The sequence below is a fragment of the Alosa sapidissima genome, chromosome 12, assembly GCF_018492685.1.
Source record: "Alosa sapidissima isolate fAloSap1 chromosome 12, fAloSap1.pri, whole genome shotgun sequence".
Taxonomy (NCBI): Eukaryota; Metazoa; Chordata; class Actinopteri; order Clupeiformes; family Clupeidae; genus Alosa; species Alosa sapidissima.
In genome coordinates, this window is record NC_055968.1 from 17,273,648 (window position 1) to 17,293,503 (window position 19,856).

Here is a 19,856-nt window from a genome sequence, read left to right on the forward strand (position 1 = left end):
GGTTCATCAGGCTCACCAGATGTCGGTGCCAGCGGTGCTTCCTCCTGCCCAACCTCACCCTCTTCCGCTGGGCCTGAAACCATGTTGCCCTCCGTAGGCACAATAGTATGCGGTTGGTCACCGCCCGGTCGCTTGTGTGTAGAGAGAGACAGAGAGAGAGAGGAGAGAGAGAGAGAGAGAGAGGAGAGAGAGAGAGAGCGAGAGAGAGAGAGGAGAGAGAGAGAGAGAGAGAGAGAGAGAGAGCGCATGAGTAAGAGAGAGAGGGAGAGGGTGACCGGGAGGGAGAAAGAGAGGTGGGAGATTGATGCCGAGTGATGGAGGGAGGGAGGAGAGATAGAGGGCGGGGGGTTAGTGGGTGTGCTAGGAAATGGGAAAGAGGGAGGGTGTGGAGGGGATGGAAAAAGGGAGAGGGAGGGAAATATGGACGAAGAGGGGGAGCAATGGATGGATGGAGAGAACAGGCAAGGGAGAGAGAGAGAGCGGGGAGGGAGATGAGATGAAGTGTGATGGAGAGGGAAAGGGGTCGCCGCTATTGTGGTGTGTTCCAATCAGTCACACACTGACACCTCCTCCCTGACGGAGGCCTGTAGCCCCCCCTGCCAGCACTGACGGGACCGCCCTCTCCTATTACACACTCTCACACACACACAAACACACATGCATTCAACACATACATACACACTTGCATACAACACATACACACACACACACACACACACCCCTGCTGCTGTGACACAATCACTCAGATAACCCTCTGCAGGGTGCATTGGGGTCCTGCCAGCAGCCTTTCTCTGCACTCTTCATCTCCACACACACACACACACACACACACACACTCTGTGGATTAAAATGGATGTTCTTTGTGTTAAAGGCATTCCCTTCATCTCAATTCATCCCTGTCTTTGGCTCGATCCTTTTTTTTAATGTCACTCTGTCCTTCACTGCACCATGGTGATAATTATCTCCTCTAAGGTGGTACGAGAAAGGGGAGGGGGCTGTTAGGGATGTGTGAACACGTGTGTGTGTGTGTGTGTGTGTCTGTCCTGTGTGTGTGTGTGTGTCTGTGTGTGTGTGGTGTGTGTGTGTGTGTGTGTGTGTGCGGCAGCGCGCGAGCAAATGGAGCCAGCAACCCATGCTGGACAGGTTGGCATCAGTGGGTCGTCCGGCTCCAGCGAGACGTGTTGCTGTCAGGCGTGCGTCCAGTCACTCTTAATTTAGGCGGCCCCTAAGCTGTCACCGATTACAGCGGGCATTAATTACTCTGAATGGTCGGACACGTCAGCTCAGAGAGCCGTGTGCCTCGGGCCACCGAGCAGCCATTACGGAGTTAATCAGATGGAGAGGGTCCATGATACTCCACCACCACCACCATCAGCACCACCCCCCGTACCCACACCTAACATGCTCATACTCTGAGAGGAGCGTTTCTCATGGAGATGAATGTCTTGATGGATTTTTTTCTGTTTTTTTTTTTTATCCTTTGTTGTAAATATTTCCATTGATTTCAAATGAGAAGCCTAGATGCTTTCTTTTCCCACGGACATGGCAGGCATTTCAGATGGATTTCTATTTGGGCTCTCTTTGAGAGGGTGCGTGTGTGCGTGCTTGCAAAAATCAATCTTCCATGCGTGAAGAGTTTGACTAGCTACAGAGAGTGTAAAGAGGAGTCTCTCTCTCTCTCTCTCTCTCTGTCTCTCTCTCTGTGTAGCGGTGAAGCTATGACTGTGCCACAGCACAAGTGTGTGAGCGCATGCAAGTCCCACTCGTGTGCAGTAGTGTGCGTGTGTGTGTGTGTATTAGTGTGTGATCGTGTGTATGAGAGAGATTTGTAGCTCGTGTGTCCTACTCTGTCAGCCCTCTGTCGGGAGGCCCCAAGGGAGAAGACAAGCTCTTCCATCAATTTACTCTTCCATCTCTCTCTCTCTCTCTTCTCACTGCCCCCCCCCCCCCCCTCTCACTGTGTGAAAGCATCAGTGACATTAATGAAAAGACATGTCCTCCTGCGATTCCCTCTCCCCCTGCCCCCATTAACATGCTGGGGACGAATATAATAAAAAGAAGAAAATAGATGTGGAGAGTAGCAGAAGAGAGGGGGAGCTTTAAGTGGTGCTTCGAGAGCAAAAAAACCCAGAGAAGGGAAGAATAGAGAAATGAGAAAAATAGAAGCAGGTACCTCTCCCGATGGAGGGAGGCCAGGGAATTTGAGGTTTGTGTGCTGGCTGTACTATGGAGCGGAGATCCACCACCACCACCATCATCCTCCTCAACATCTGACACCATGTCATTGTCACGATATAAAAAACATCCTGAAGGATGCACTCCAAATATATTCCAGCACACCATGGATTTGAGCTCTTTTTTTTTTGTGCACGTAAGGGATTTTTCATTTCATTTAATTTTGAATTGGAAAGATTAGATTAAAAATTGTGGTATGATTGGTAGATTTTCTCCACTGACAATATTTCCCACTTGATATTTTGATATGTTTTCCTACTGAGAGAGTGGGAAGGTTGTGGTAACATCATGCAGTGTTGAGTGTCTTCCAACGGAGACAAGGAGAGCGCTCCAAAAAGAGCAAGAGAGAATGCATTAATCATTTTATTATGCTTGGCCTCGGGATGCTAACACGCTACATACTTACACATTAATCAGATCAATCGCGCACAACAACCTCCACCATGTTTATATATGCATGGTGTAGCCAGGCATACCTGGCTGGAGGTGATACTTCTGTCCTACATTAGGAACTACTTACAAACACTATTAACAGGATACAGTATGCAACTTGTATGTCAAAATCTGTAATTCCTCTAGGGAAAAAATGGAACATAAAATGAATCTAATGACAAATGTCTACCCTAGCACACTACCGTGCTTTTTAATTTGATTGGAACTGTAGAACTGAAGTGTCAGGCCAGTGCATATCCACACAGAAAAAGCAGCTTAGCATTGGAGATGAGGAGGAGCATCTGCAGCGCGGAGACTGTCTCATTGCCTCGTCTCTTACAGTGCGAGCCGCTCCACATGGCCCCGGTAATGCAGAGAGAGGGGTGTTAATTGCGTCTCATTAGTGCAAAGTAGATTCCAACTCGTCGAGTGGAAATTGGATGCATTACCACATGTTTCATCGTACCGCCGTACCATCGTGCCATATGAGGTCTTCCTCCTTTGTGTTTCCATATTCGGGGTTCTATTACAGGATGAAATGAATGGGAGTAAACATGAGAAAATGAGATTCTGTTTGAGGGCCTTAAGGCACACTGCTGCTATAACAAACAAAGCCTTACAAGTCTGCACCTTTTGTTATCTCTCTCTCTCTCTCTCTTCTGGTCTGCACTGCTCACAGATGTGTGTCTCTGTGTGTGGTGTGTGGTGTGTGCTGTATTTCTCTAGTCCCTTTGTCATTCTCTGTAATGAATAACAAAGCCACAGGTTCCTGTTGTTTTGCTGCCTGCTTCAGCAGGAGTCCAGATGTGACCTTAGTGTTACAGTTCAGTTCAGTTCTCCTCTCTCTCCTCTCTCTCTCTCTCTCTCTCTCTCTCTCTCTCTCTCTCTCTCTCTCTCTCTCTCTCTCTCTCTCTCTCTGTCTCTCTCTCTCTCTCTCTCTCTCTCTCTCTCTCTGTCTCTCTCTCTCTCTCTGTCTGTCTGTCTGTCTGTCTGTCTGTCTGTCTGAAAGGGACCTGGAGAGTGTGTGTACACAGGGTAATGTAGATTGTGTGTGTCTTGAGGGGAGTTGCTGAGAGGGTCTGTTAATGTGTAAGGATGTGGCATGTGTGTGCTTTCTTTGTTTTAGTCTTTGCATCCTTGTGTGTGTGCACGTGGGGAATGACCAGTTGCCCTTTATCAAGCTGACACATGCTGACAGACTGAGGAGAGGGGTGCTGTGATGTCACATAAAGGTCATCAGTCGGTAATCTAGAAGTCACAAATCACATTGGGTCATACTGACAAACTGACACATCACAACCAGCTAAACATGCCCCCCCCCCCCCCCCCACACACACACACACGCGCGCGCGCACACGCACTCACACACACATACGCGCGCACACACATACACACGCGTGCTCACACACACGCGCGCACCAACGCACGCAAGCGCTCGCTCATACACTCATACACCTCGCACACACATACACACGCGCGCTCACACACACACACACGCACTCGCTCACACGCTCCGCACACTCGCACACTCGCACACACACACACACAAGCTCACACACTCACACAGCCTTCAGTGCCATTTCCATGTGCCCTAATATCATAAATCTGCACAGTCCCCGTGCCATGGAGGGAGGAGAGTCAGTTCAGTTATATCAGTGTTGGGGGCGGGGGGATTGGTGAACACTTCTGACACTTGTCATAACAAGTTACATGAAACATAAATAGACAAAGATCTGGTTTTTACTATGATTTCTCTGGGGCTGTATTCCAAAAGTGTGTGAGAGAGAGAGAGAGAGAGAGAGAGAGAGAACAGACTGAGCGCAAAGCAAACGTGTTCGTCTACATGTAAGTGTGAGTGATTGAGGGTGTGTGTACACAGAGGAGAGGTGGACCAGGTCACTGTTTAATCACGGCTCCGGGCCTTCGTCTTCCCAGACAGGCCATTGTGCCTCGGTGCCACGCATCAATAATTCACCCCGAGCCAGGAAAAGTGCCGGAGTGTGTCTGCCCCTTCAATAATTAACCAGAGAGCCAGCAGAAGAAAGACACGGCAGAGAGGGCGAGTGATGTATGAAGTGGTGTGTTTCTTCTCCTCTAAATGGCTGTTATGCGCCTGCCTTTCATGTCTGGGGGCATGGGGGACCTGGCAGAAACGGGGGAGGCAGCTGGAGGCAGAGCGGCCTTCTTATAGAGATGTCATAGCCCTCTCCCGTTTGACAGAGTGCATGGGTATGTTTGTTATGGTGTTGTGGATATTTATGTGTGTCTGTGTGTGAGGGAGAGAGAGAGAGAGATGTGGGTCATTATAGTGTGTGACATGTATATGTGCAGTTGTGTATGTGTATGACTTACTGAGAGGGTGTGTGTGAGAGTGTTTGTCTGTGAGGTGCTGAAACGGCATTGCAAGCACTACATCATGATTGCTTTGTTTTATAATGAGCTGTGTAGGATCCTGTCACATGCTATTGTGTCTCTTCCCCTCTCTCTGTCTCCCGCCATCTTCCTTCTCTTGTCTCTTTATCCTCCCCTTACTGAGCTAAGCTCCGCAGCCCAGCCCAGCACTCTCTCTCCTCTCTCTCTCTCTCTCTCTCTCTCTCTCTCTCTCTCTCTCTCTCTCTCTCTCGTGCCTCCTGTCTTGCTCCTCTCTTCCTCCTGTCATGTCCCTGTATCATCCCATCCAGCTCTTCCTCTCTCCCTTTTCCTTTTCCTCTCTTGTCATTTCTTGTAACGGTCATCTTTCTCCCTTTTCTCTCTCCATCTCGCCAGTTGTTTTCCTGCCCTCAGTGCTGGCTTTGCTCCCTTGACCTCTCCTCGCCGTCTTCCTCCTCCACTGTTAATCTCTCTTCAGTCATCCTGTCTTCTCTTTTCTTTGCGCTTCTTTTTCTCTCCTAATTATCTTCGCTCGCTGTCCTTCACTTATCTGATGGTGCAGTTTTGCCCTCCACTTCTTGTTTGTTTCTGAAGTCTCGTCTCGTCTCATCCGTCTCACCATTGGACACTATTTCTCTGCCACTAACATGATCTGCTCTGCTTTTGTCTTTACACATGAATCATTGGTCTTTCTTTCTTTCATTCTTTCTTTCTGTCTTTTTCGCTCATGTTTCTCTCTCTCTCTCTCTCTCTCTCTCTCTCTCTCTCTCTCTCTCTCTCTCTCTCTCTCTCTCTCTCTCTCTGCGCTTGTGTGTATGGTGCTACACTCAGACATGACTGAGTGTACTGAGAGGCCTTGGCCCCCTCCGGTGGGGCAGCTGGAAGAGGAAGATTCTCCCCTTAACGACCAAGGTGACCTCTAACCCCTGGGAGTCTCACTTTCCTCTCCTGCTCACCTTACTGTCCACCCTCTGCCCACCCCCTGAGTACTGTCCTGCATCTGCCCTTCCGCCCACGGACCCTGGCATTGGCCTTGTGATGACCAGCCTGCTGAGTCATGCCGTCCCCGCTGGTACCACAAGGGCACCCTCCTCTCCCTCTCCAGAACCCCAGCCACATTCCTCTGATGTTTGGTCAACACCCTGTCTGCTTCCCTGAGATCCTCCAGCATCAGAGTCCAACTTAACCCCCTCCCCACACCCCTCAGACTGAATGTGGTCCAGTCAGGGCTCACAGCTCACTCTGAATGCCTTTGATATCCCTCCTCTAGTCTGGACAGAGCTAGCATGCATGTGCCTTCTGCCTCAGCTGATTTCCCTGTGGCCCTACCAGACTCAGCTCTCTCTCTCTCTCTCTGTTTCCCTGAGGACATCACTCCTCTATGCAGTTTGTGCCTTTGAAATGCAAACAAGCTTGCATCCAGTGTGACAGCCTGCCTTGGCGTTATACATATAGTGGTTTTATGTTGCTTGTGCAGTCAATCTGAACTCCTTCTCTGTACTCCTGTTGTTATGGATTTGTGTACTCCTAGTAGACATAGGTCACGTTTCTCCTTGTTAACATCTCTTTCTCTCTCCATTGGCTCTTATTTTCCTCTCTCGCTGTCTCTCTCTAGTTCAGTTTGAAGGTGCCGAATGGGACCGGTCTTCCTCCCCCACCGACCGCCTCCGACCCCCCAGATCCTCGCCTCTCGCTGCGGGCAGCATGAAGTTCCGCAAGCCCTCGGAGTCCCTCACCCTGATGGGAGAGCGGGTGGACCCCACTTTACCCCTGGAAAAGCAAGTGTATGTACTATTCCAGTGACAGTAGAAACCCCGAAAAAGAGAATCGTGGCGATATCTAGCTGTCTTGGTCTCCTATTGTTTTCACCTTGTGTAGACATTTAGATACCTGTACACAAAAGCTAGAAGTGGTGACACCGCTGAATCATGTTGGGATGGTCATTTAAACCCATCGAAAATACAGTCATTTGTGAGTGATATTGTCTACCATGAGGCAACTCTGGAAGTCCCAAGACCCATATTCACAGTAGAGTTGTGTATAACTACTTTTGTCGGAGCTCGCTATATTGTTGTGTTTTGTCTGAGCTGAGGCAAAGTGATCCTCATTGACTCTTGGCTGCTCTGTATATCCTAGCTCAGGTGTTAATAGGATGAGGCCAGTGCGCTACCATGGGACAGGTGTTTTATCAGCAGTGATGTTTGAAATCCTCTTTAAGACCCTCATACGGCGCCTAATGTTTGTAATCACTGTTGAGCTCTGTGGGTTGGCTCATTATCTTACATAGTCAACAGCAGCTGGCTGTGGGGCTTTCACAAGAGCTAAGCAGCCTCAGGAGTGTATTCCTCCACATCCATAGCACCTAAACAGCTTTTACTTAGACTCTTATTTGGTTAACAGTTTGTAGATATGTCTTTTGAAATTTGTATTGTTTTTGCTGAGATATGAAGATATACAACAGGACTCCAGGGACTTGTTTTAGTTTGTTGTAATGCTTTTCTGCTTCCACATGTTCCAATCTTGGACCATGTGCTAAAAGGTTGTGAAGATGTGTTTTTACTCGTTTATGGCATAAGCTGCCCGAAGGGGCTCACTTTGCTGATTGTTATGCAAGACGCCATTTTCCACTTTTACATTATGCTATACTCTGCAGTTAGTTTGATGATAAGATAATGGAGCAGTCTTTATTAGCTCACAGAAGTGGGCTTGAACAGGGTCTATGCAGTCTAGGCTAAGTGTGTGTCTGTGTGTCTGTGTGTCTGTGTGTCTGTGTGTGTGTGTGTGTGTGTGTGTGTGTGTGTGTGTGTGTCTCTCTCAGGTGGTACCATGGGGCTCTGTCGCGAGCGGAGGCTGAGTCTCTGCTGACACTGTGTAAGGAGTGCAGCTACCTGGTCAGAAACAGCCAGACCAGCCATTTCGACTACTCCCTCTCTCTCAGGTAAGCCATACTATCTCTCCATCCCTGTTCTATCTCTCCATCCCTGTTCTATCTCTCCATCCCTGTTCTATCTCTCCATCCCTGTCTCTTATATATTGGTCCAACTCTGCTTATCTCTCAGGTAATGTTGAGTTTTGAGCATTTGAGCATTGTTCTCATGCTGGAAGTCATGGCCTGTAAGCTTTTTGGTTTATTTTTAAACCCACACGCAAGCATCAGCTTGGCCTATTGGTCTCTGTGGCATTAGCTACTAAAAGTATATGAGGAAAGTTCTGGCAGCTCGTGTTTTTGATGAATCCATCAAAGAAAATCCGAACGCAGCATGAATCTGAATTGTGAAAAAACGAATTTACTATGTATTCAGGTTGGGAGGGGAGGATGAATTTAAAGTGCTTTTTGCATCTCTGATATGCATAGCGTGCGGCAATCCTCCAGCTCCTCCAGATATTTCATTCACTACAGGCGCCCATCTGCCCCCTCTCCTCTTCCCCCCCCCCCCCCCCCCTCTCCTCTTCCCCCCCCCCCTCCTCCCCCCCCCCCCTTCTTCTCTCCTTCCTCCTTCTGCAATTCCTCAGTGCGCCAAAGCACTGATTTTCCTCTCAATATTCAATCATCCAGCCCCAGCGCTGCTTATCTGTTCAAATCTCTTCCCTCCTAATTATGGTCCTGATCTCTGGCCCGCTGCAGCCCCCCCCCCCCCACACACACACACACACCTCCCGCTCCCTGCCTATGTGTGTGCTGCCTGTGCGCTGTGTGCTAATCACACAGGTAGCCAAGGCGCTCCATCATACTCATGACAACCCAAACGCATGCGTGCACACACACACACACACACACAGGCACACGCACATGCTTGTTCGCTCACAGCCGTCCCATCCGCAGGACTAATGAATATGAATCTCCGTCTGTAGATCTCACAGAGGTACGCTTTCGCATGCACACTCGTGTACGCACACACACAGACATCAGAGTCTCTGATCTTGTCAACCTGTGTATGATGCATGGAAGTACATTCTGTGTGTGTGTGTGTGTTTGTGTGTGTGTGAGAGACGGAAAGATAGACAGAGTCTGTGATCTTCCCAGCGTGTGTACGTTTTAAAGTAGATGCTGCCGTGGTGCACACTGCTGGGTTGTGGTTGGCGTGGTGGGGGTTCCTCACACCGCGAGGCTGGTGGGCTCTGGGGCTGTGCTGGGCTCGGCTGGCGTGCTGCCAGGGTGCTCAGAGACTGATAAGCAGCCGATGTCACAGATATGAGACCTATGAGAGGTTGACAGGTGTGTGTGTGTGTATGTTTGTGGGTGTGAGTGAAAGAGAGAAAAAGAGAGAGAGAGAGAGTGTGGGAGAGAGAGTGAGAGAGAGAGTGTGTGAGAGAGAGAGTGTGAGAGAGAGTGTGAGAGAGAGTGTGAGAGAGAGTGTGAGAGAGAGTGTGAGAGAGAGAGTGTGAGAGAGAGAGTGAAATCTTAAATTTGGCCTTAATGGCTACTTGTCCAAATCAGTTCTTTAACTGTTTTTTCCAGTGTATGAAGCACTAGATGAAAAGAATTGGGGGAGGTTTTATGTTTTCTTCTTCCTAGTCTATGTTATGTCTCCAGGACCCAGATACTCTTTCTCACATCGGTTTGTGTTTTTACACTTCGAAGTGACCGGCCATAGCCAGCCAATTACAGTGCTTGGGTCTCCCTCCCGTTGCTATAATTAGAAACACATCATCTCAGACTGGGCTGTCTTAAAGGGGAGGTGCGGGGCTCGCAGAAACAAAGACCGCTCCACAAGGCTTCAGAATAATCTTTATCCCATTACAACTACCCATCCAGAAAAGATTATAAGAGACTTGTTTACATCTGGACAGAGTTCAACCCCACAGATATTTAGAAGATAAGTCAATCTCAACCTGGTCTAGAGTGAAAAATATTGGATTGTTAAAGCTTTGTGTAGTCTCGCCTAGTCTCGTGTGTTTTTTCTCTCTCGTCAAATGTGCCTGGTAGTCTTTTGTACTAGTGATGTTGTAATTTCGCTTTCAAACAGTATGGAGTGTTGTGATTTCTGTGTAAGTGAAATGAGGCGCTAGTCATTGTTCTTTTAGAATATTGTGAGGAATCCCCACATTCATTTTACTGACCTGCCTTTTTGTTTTTTAAGTCTCTTGTCCAGTGTAGGCAGGGTTTTTTTTTCCCCTCTCCCTGTCCTCTCGTTCTTTGTTTACCCTTGTCCAATTTTGTCTCCCTCTTATTTGAACAGTTTTATGTTAATGTCACCTTAATCTCCCTCTCTCTTTTCTCGTCTCTCCTCAATCTCTTTCTCTGTCCATCTCGCTCTCCCCAGGAGCTGCCAGGGTTTCATGCACATCAAGTTCTCCCAGTCCAAGGACGGGAAGTACATCCTGGGCCAGAACAGCCCTCCCTTCGACACCATCCCCGAGGTCATCCACTTCTACACCACCCGCAAGCTGCCCATCCGCGGCGCCGAGCACCTCTCCCTGCTCTTCCCCGTGCTCGTCCAGACACTCTGAACGGCCGTCGTGGCGCCCGTCGCCACGGGCAACCGGCACCCACAATGCCAGTGACTGACAGGGACAGGGGAAGCTTTTCCCTTTTTCCTTTCGGAGCGGCCACGGGTGTTCTGCTATTCAGTGGATTTGTTTGGTATTGTGTGGGCACAGGGAGGCGCGGTAATGCGCTTGCTAATCCACCCCCACTCTCCTCCACTCCACCCCTCCGCCTGGCAGGGCCATTCATCTCAGGCCCGCAAATGGACACGTTTGAAGGGATAACACGCACTCAGTCCGCGGAGGGCTTTAACCTAATTAAGGGCCTCTCAGTCCTCGCTACTCAAGTCGTCTTCGCAGAGGAACCATTTGTGCCATTTGACGCACTCTGACTAATGAACACTTAATGACCTGGTTCTGATTGGTCACACAGATCAGATATACGACGTTCGTACACTCCAGACATGCACCACGGACTGACAGTTTTCTTCCTCTCCCATGGTGCCATTTAGATCGTTTTGATTTGGATGTCCGTTGTGGCCATAGCAGTCATTTGATCTTGATCATTTTGTCTTGATTTGCCAAAGAAGCCGCTGATGGGAAATGCTTATCTGCAGTTGAAATGCTGGCGGACTCCCTCAGGCTTTTTACAGTACAAGTGGACTTTGCGTGTACAAACACACACACACACACACACACACACACACACACACACACACACACACACACACACACACGGCAAAGGAGTCAAGGCATGCCATTTCTCTACCTACCCAAATCAGTTGAACTAGGCCAGTGGCTATTTCTGAATGTGTGTTGTGGTAAGGTGTAGGGGCTGCTGAGATCCTGCTGTGCCATCTGCAGCACACCTCTGCTGCACCAGCCGCCAGAAACAACTGATTACGCCGGGCTGCCAGCGCCATTAAACCCAGTTAGACCCTCGCACCTGTCGCCCCATGCCCCTGGCTGCCAGTCTTCCCCACAGCTGCCATCCTGTGTTGGCGGCAGCCTCATCAAGCCGTTAATGATTCACTAGCATTCCCATCATGGCCACAACCTTCGTCGCGAAACACGGACAGGATGTTTATTTATTTAACATGAGTTGCTCCGCGCAGTAGCATAATGATGGTAGTTTTTTTTTTTTTTTTTTTTTTTTGGTTTGTTGGCTATCGTAATCTGGAGAAATATCCTCTATTTAGCAAGTGTGTTTTTATTTTTATGTGGGTATGAAATAAACTTTCTTAATACCTTATTGTGGATGTGTGCGTGTTTTCATTTAGAATCTTTGTGTCTCCACCTCACACTGTGTGTGTGAATTTTTTATTTATTTTTTGCTGTTATAAAAAGACCTGCACCACCTGCCGTCACATGTAGTCTTTTGTGAGGCAGCTTGTGCAGGTGGACCGCTTTTCTTTTGGCGCAGTTGATGCTGAGCCACACAAAAGCATCCATCTCATGCTGAACAGCATCCCACATACAGCCTGTGGACCATGCAAGAGCAAAGCAGTTTTTTCCCCAGTGTACTAGACACTGGATTGGCCCCCTCCATTAATCAGAGTGGGGGGGGGGGGGGGGGTGGGGTAGAGATGGATTGGGGTGGGGGGGGCTTATGGGAGGGGGAGGGTATTTTGGAGAGGGGGGGGGGGGGGTGAGCTCATTATTTCGCTTCTGCTAGAGTTGAGGGTGCTGGGATTGCTTTCATTACAGAGCCAAATGAAAATGGCAGTGGCTGATTACTGGTGTGACGGGGAGCCGGGACGATAGAGCATGCTGTGTGTGTGTGTGTGTGTGTGTGTGTGTGTGTGTGTGTGTGTGTGTAAGTGAGGGAGGCAGGCTGTGGCTTCGTCTCTGTGCGAGTAGGCTCTCGTGGCACCATTGTTTAGCGAGAGACCGGAGTTTTTACTGGCTCTGCTGAAAATCTGAGTCTGATGGGAGCACTCGCCAGTGCTGCTCTCCGTTTTAATGAATTGCCATCCAGTGGGAGAGCTAATGATGAGACGCATCGCCTGGGCTGTTGTCTTTACTAACCACAGGTTTCATTAAATGGTGACTCACTTTGCTAAACCTGGGGGAATGGTGTTAAATTAAAATGCATTTTATATTAGAATGTGATTCCTTGAATGTGAGGGTAGTATCATTCTCACTAAGTCAACATTAATATACTTGTGTTCACGTTGCTATGCTGGTACCCAGAGAACAAGCCATATAAATATGATTTCAGTAGACGAGACAGGCCTCACTGAGTCTTCGGACATGTTTTCCATTGCTATTGTTATTTTGTGTTTACCATCTGAATATTTATCATCAAATGTGTTTTTTTTTCTCCTGTTCTACTGGTAAATATTGCATTCCTGTCCTTAATATATCCTCAGCAGGCTGATTTCAGTCTGTTGAATCTCATCAAGTGTGGAAATGTGCAGCTGCTGACGGGCTGGTGAGTGACAGGACTGCAGACGTGTGTGTGTGTGTGTGTGTGTGTGTGAGAGAGAGAAAGAGTACGGCCACCTGTTTAATCATAATCTCCGTCATGCCAGTCCAAAGCTTGCATGTCTGTGCTTGCGTCTTGCATGCGAGTGTATGTGATAACAGCTGAGGATAACTCTGACGTTATCTGAGCCCAAAACCATTTCACACCGAATCATCCACTTGCACACACACATACACACAGTCTGACTGACAGACACCCTCCTCCCCCACCACAGAAATGCAGAAATTGTACCGACACACACAGATAGGCAAGAACTTGTGCCAACACGGTGACAATAGCCATGCAACACATTGAGGATTCACATGTTGAGCTGTGAATGAACCAGCTGTGCCCACAGACATGTAGGCCCATAATCACATGGTCTCTGGAATACGCCAAGGCATATCTATCTCTTCTGTTTTCACTCTACTGGGTCTGGTCCATCATACCCACTATATACACTCACACAAGCATATCTTGTGACAGGCACATGCTGTGACACACCTGCCCCGTCTGCCATAAAAAAGAAAACCACTGTCCATGGGTCTGTGAGGATTTTTGTGTGTGTGTGTGTGTGCACACGCGCACAGACACATCTGGATAACAAGTCCTATTCAGAAGTCTTCAGACAGCCCTCCTGAGGTGACACCAGACCACATGCTGCTTGTGGGTTTCAGTGAGGTCACCTTACAATGTAGAGCTGATTGAAGGCAAAATAACTGGAGGTATCTGGAGCAGTAAGTGCCCTGCCGGTCAAGCGAAAAGCCTCAATCAAAGCAGATGTGAAAAGGGACTTCAGGTTTCAAGGACCTATTTGAGAACAATCCTCATTCTATGCATGGTTGATGCCTAAAAGCTAGAAACTGAAGTGTGTGTGCGCACATGCACGTCTGTGTGTGTTTCTGTGTTTGTGTGTATGAGTGTACTCAGCTTCCTGTTTGGAACAACTGTGCTGTGTGTGTGTGTGTATGTGTACATATGTACACACATACTGAGGGCTGTTGCTGGTCTGGTTTCTCACAGATGACCTTTGACCTGTGTGTTGTGCAGGAGCAGCTGTTCATGATGACCCAGTCCAGCTGATCACTGAAGCTAAACAACAGCCATACTAACCCAGCCCTGAGGCTACCCCCTTCCTCCACCTCCAGCTGGTTGGTAAAGCATGCACAAAAGTTAAGGGATTTAGGGGATCGCTCCTTCAGAGGTGTGGTGAGAAATTGTGCCCCACACACCTTCAATATGCCAACTTCAAAAATCTCAAAATCTATCTTTCATTTAATCAAGGGGATGGCCCCTGACATTTTTTCACACATTCCTCTCTGCTGTTTAATATGCATAAGACCGGCATACTGTAAAAACCAACACTGTGAAAGAGAGGAATGATTCTCTATTACATTGTCTTTGTCACTCTCACACTGTCTCTCACACACACACAGACACACAGACACATTCTTAAAAAAAACTGGCCCACTGAAAGGAGAGAACAATTCTTACCCTAGCACACCCTGCGTAGCTGACCAGATGGAGTCTTTTGTTTACAAACAGAGAGAGAGAGAGAGAGAGAGATTGAATACCCCCAACTGTAAGACAAAGCAGGCAGGCGGGCACAGTGAGGCAGTGCGATCCTCTAATCTCCCATATGCCATGCAGGTACAAATGAAACACCTCAAAGCGAGAGCCGCCTCCTGCATCTCAGTGGACTGGCTTTAGCTCCGCAACCCTCACAAGCCCTGGCCAGCCATACTCAGCTGCTCTCTGCCTCGCTCTGAATGCTGTCTGTGGAACAAATGGAATACATCTCCCATTGAAGACAGATAGCAAATGACATGATTGTTTGTTGCCTTTGTTGTATGCTCCATAAAATACACCCTTTGTGTCATGTACTGTCCATGTGACAGTGTTTATGCTTTACATGTGGCAATGTACATAAGCGATCCTAATACTGAACCCCAAGGGCTTAAAGCTTAAATGGCATTAAAGCTTACATTTCCAAGGAAATATTTTTTAATCAGCCCACAAGCAGGCCATTCCTTAGTTGCAGCAGATGGGGATGGTTGTATGCACCATTCCCTGCCTGTCTGTTATCTTCCCCTGGAGCTTATATGTCGGAGTTAGCCCAATGTAAAGTTCATCTTCCACAGTGCTGATTACTCTTGACAGGCTTTCTTTGTGGGAACTGTAATAACCTTTCCAAGTGACATCTCCTGTATGCTGATCACATTTGATTGGTGGTATATATCTGCATGAAAAGGACTGTCATGTTTTTTTTTTTTTTTTAAATGATCACTTAAAGAGGTATTTATAATCAACCTGTAGGAGCTGATTTGATTCACACTGGCAGTATTTGACCTTTCCGTTGATAAGGTAATATTTGCCTCTTCCTTGACTACTTTTCATTCCATTTCTACACAGATTAATTGTGTGTGTGTGTGTGTGTGTGTGTGTGTGTGTGTGTGTGTGTGTGTGTTTGACAGAAAGAGACACAGGGAGAGAGAGATTAAGATGTAATTTTGTTCTACAAGAACATGCCCTCTTACTTATCACTTTCTGACAGTGCCACCAACCTCAAAAATATTATGGTTGCATGTGCCCTCTAGCTGTAGGTTGAAGTAGTGCAGACAAAAGGCAGTATCTTCGCATGAAGGGAAAAAAAAGAACAGCAGTGATCTATTTGGGATGTTTTATTAAAATAGAATTTCTGATGAGTAGTCATGGCTGAAACTCTTAGTCCCTCAGTTTGCGGTGCTCTAATGAATTTGTGTTCTGCACACGGGGCAGGTGGGGCTCTGCTGAAGCCAGCGATTCACACAGCTTCTGTGGAAATTGTGGTTGCAGGGCAGAGTCATGAGCTGTTCTCCTTCCACATAGTCGCTCAGACAGATCCCACAATCGCTCTTTCCATTGGCGCACTCAGCACTGAAGATCATGGTGGGAAGGTCATAAGTGACATTCATGGGGAGGCGGTTATTGGCTTCGATTATGTCCAATTGACGTGCTAGGAAGAAATCAAGCTCAACCTGAGGAGGGCGAAGCATGCCAACAAAAATGACATTTTCTTGTTCATTTTCATCATCATCATCATCATCACTCATGATGATTGGAGGTGTGTTTGCCCTTGTCACGGATGGTAGTGCAGTATCTTCACCATCACTAATAGTGGCAATGGGTATGGCTGCCCTTGGTGGAGATGGTGACCTTGCTCTCTGTTGCAATTCTGAGTGGGCATAGAGGTCTCGTGAGGTCCCTGGTTGTGGGGACCTTCTGCCATTGGTTGGCAATGTGGACTCAATTGGTCTGGACCTCTTGGACCATCTTAAGTCCTCATCATCACTTAAGAGAACATCACCCCTCAGAAGAAAGAGGGGGTCAGCTCTCAACTGGTCCTGTAGATCAGTGTGGTGACTGATAGAGGACCCTGGTCCATCCTGGCTAGACAGCAAGTAATAGCCGCTGTTTAGTTGAACAGCTCGTCGAGACTGTCGAGAGGACTGTTTCCTCTTTCTGCTCCTGCCACTCATTTTTATGAGGGATGATGCAGGAAACTAGAAGGCAAAATGTCAATGGAAAATTAAATTAAATATCAGTAATTCAGAACTGTGTGAAGTATTGAAATACATTTAGTTCTAATATTTAACATTTAAATAATATTCAATTTAATTTCAAGCTTCATTGAATTGAATGAAATTGAATTGAATATTATTTAACATTTAAATATTTAAATATGTCATTAAAATTCAAATAATAAATTACCTGTTTTGACAGAAGTCCTTATAGTTCAACAAGAAGGTATTGAATCAAAGCTTAGAAAAATATCAAGTAGTTGGATAAGGAGTTGTAAATCAGGTTGTACATCAAGTGAAAAAGACACGAATGGTTAAGAAATGGATAGCTGTGGCTTTAGAATCTTGTAATCTTATGCCATAATTGCATCACAAAGCTTTTTGTGTTCCATTTAACTAGTGTCCAGTCTTCATTATGTCAATGGAATGGAACCTTAAGGCCTCTGTGATGTAAACATTACAGTGCTGAGAGCATAGAATGTCTAATTCTGTGATTAAGCCAATCTTTTTTTAACATTAGCTGAATCTTATTTAAACAAATGAAAGCAAATCTAAGCAAAACAAATGTCAAACATCAATTTCCTTTGTTCCTTGTTGTGGTTATACAGTAGTTCAGTGGCCAACCTTATTGCATGTCAGTTATTGCATTTACTCCACTAGGTGGGGGAGTTGCTATATGTAGGTGGGGGAGTTGCACTATACCTGTAACATCTTATAGCCTACCTACTGTATCAGAGATGTACTCAAGAAGTCACTACTGAATTTGTCAAGTGGTACAAACTAACCACCGAATCTAATGAGAGCCACAGAATGTGGGCTTAAAGCATCCCAATGCAATTACTTAAAATAACGGCTTCAAACTCATGGTACACTGACATAACAAATGAGAATGAAGTCTCTGACATTACAGTAATGAAGCATGCCAAGAATGATATTGCACTGTGTAAAGCTGTTGATTAGGTAGGATTATGACCCTTTCAGTTGGTTTTTAACTAGCTGGGTTGACGCCAATGGGCATATATATGGATAATACATGAGGCAACTTTTTTAAACAAATGCAAGCAAATTATTTAAACAAATGCAAGCAAATTTAAGCAAAACAAATGTCAAACATCATTTCCTTTGTTCCTTGTTGTGGTTCAGTCAGCATGTCAGTTATCGCATTTTCTCCACTACGTGGTGGAGTTGCACTATATACTTGTACAAGGACTTTTCATCCCAGAAAACAATATTTTCTGTTTTTAAGAAAAGAAAGAAAAAGAAAAAAAAACAATCAGTGGATAAACAGTTCCATATATACAAGCCTACCCAAACAATGAAAGGACATTACCCCCACAGTTATAAAACCTGTAAATACAGGCAGTTTCTTACCAGAATATACTACTACTATAAGAACGGTTTTATATCAAATTCCTCATTAAGACCATGGGGGGACATTGTATTTCGTTGGAGCAACCTCTTGTCATGATCACCCCCTCTAGGTGGTTTATTGACCCGCTCCACCCCAATATATCTGAGGGCGCTGACATTATCCCCTGGGGATCAATAAAGTATCTATCAATCTATCTATCTATCTATCTATCTATTATGTCCGTCTAGGTTAAAATGAGCATGACAGGACTGCGCTCATCCCCTGTTCTAATAGTGCTCCTGTGCTCACTGATCATGGTCCGAAGCCCTCGCGTTGTTTTGCCCACATATGCTAGGCCACAAGGGCAACGAATCAAATAAATAACATGTGTGGTGCAACATGTAATGACACCGCGAATGGATAACGTCTGCCCAGTATGTGTATGATTAAAACTTTTGCATTTATGTGTGTACGAACACTGGGCGCAACTGCCACATTTAGTTACCATCAGACCAGGGCCGTATAGTCACCATAGATATTGAGGGGGACATGTCCCCCCCCCCCCAATATTCAAATATGACCAACATTTTCACAAAACTTGTTGGAAAGGTGTAGCACAGGCTAAGGAAATCCCATACAGGTGTAAGTAATAAGTCAAAGAACCACATTCTGTGTAATATAGAGTAATATCTTTTAAAGTTTACATTTTGAAGACAAATGGAGTCATACCACATGTCCAGGGATGAATTACTGAATGGGCTTACTTGGGCCAAGCCTCTGTGTGAAGTTGGTTCTTCTCCATCCTTCTCTTTTCACAAAACTCCCCAGAAGTCATCATTTAAAGGGTCATTTAAAAAAAAAAAAAATCTTCCATGGGAGAATGCCTCAGGACCCTTCTATCTGGAGGAGGGGGGGGGGGGGCATCTGTGCCCAGGGGTTCATAATCCATCCATGCCATGCCTATGTCCGTCAAAAGTTTGGAATACCCTATTGACTGACTTAACTAACGACTTGTTTGTGATTTTTAATAATATTTTTTGCATGGTAGGAAATGTATTGAAATTCTGTTTGGGGGTCCCTCAGACCCCACCACAGATTTGGTCCCCCCCAATGTTGACATCATGACTACGGCCTTGCATCAGACATACTCAGAAAGGATGTCGTGGGTTGCGGACGTATGTCATTTTTGACTAAGCGGTCTCTTAAGTTAGGAGCACGCTTAAAAACCAGCTTAGGTTTTTCTGGAAAAACTCGCATAAGTTTAGGGTCCGAATCAATAATATGCTATATTATTTATATCATATAATTGAATATATTTTCAATTGGGTATAGTTTTCTTTTGTCCTGCACCTGCCAAAAGGTGGGATGTGCACACTATAACTGTTTGTTTAAAATATTTTCAACAATATTTTAAAGTTGACTGATATAGTAGCAGCGGCGGACTGGCCATGTGGCATACCGGGCATTTTCCTGGTGGGCCGACGCACCTTTTGTAATCTAGGTCATTTAGTTCTTTACACAGGCTTCAGTAATGTTTTGGTAATGCTATCAATTGTACATTGTATAGTTTAGTCTATTGAATAATTTGAAATGATACTTTGAATTCAAGCAGAAATTCTTCTTTCATAATTGCTTGAATACTTCAATATGGTGATGTGCTCCATGGCTACCTCTGATCAGTCAGAGTGATAGTGTAGGCTACACAGAGGACAAAAGGTCAAGATTGTACTTTCTGTAGAGAAGGGCCATCTGAACACAGCAAGTGTTTGCGGTCAGAGAAACGTTAGCCTGTCCATCAGCTATTTATTCTTCATAACTCAGGATTTTACTAACCTCAGTCTGTCAGTCAGCTCTTTATTTCGTTGATTCAGCTGAAGAATATGGCAGTTGCAAACAGTTATTGGGGTGTGACCATAGCTTTATGTGTATATTTACAAGAAAATTAAACAAAGTAAGAGGACAAAAGGTTATCTGAGGATAGAAAAGTTTCCATGACAACACCCAAAAACGCTTT

General features: G+C 46.2%; 1 protein-coding gene and 1 long non-coding RNA gene across 2 annotated transcripts in view; one reads left to right on the forward strand and one right to left on the reverse strand.

Annotated features, from left to right (window-relative positions):
* The window catches only part of shdb (Src homology 2 domain containing transforming protein D, b), a 24,768-nt gene extending 13,052 nt beyond the window's left edge, over window positions 1-11,716 (forward strand). Inside the window, exons 5-7 of the mRNA XM_042057437.1 lie at window positions 6,653-6,821; window positions 7,856-7,975; window positions 10,302-11,716. Of these exons, the coding sequence (XP_041913371.1) occupies window positions 6,653-6,821; window positions 7,856-7,975; window positions 10,302-10,488 (476 nt within the window). The 3' untranslated portion in view covers window positions 10,489-11,716. The remainder of the gene's footprint in view (window positions 1-6,652; window positions 6,822-7,855; window positions 7,976-10,301) is intronic.
* A 3,881-nt stretch (window positions 11,717-15,597) lies between these two features.
* LOC121677989 lies at window positions 15,598-17,389 on the reverse strand. Its single transcript, XR_006021125.1, has 2 exons — window positions 16,682-17,389; window positions 15,598-16,473 (listed from the first exon to the last, which is right to left on the reverse strand). It is a non-coding gene; the product is annotated as an uncharacterized LOC121677989 (long non-coding RNA).
* Window positions 17,390-19,856: the final 2,467 nt, after the last annotated feature.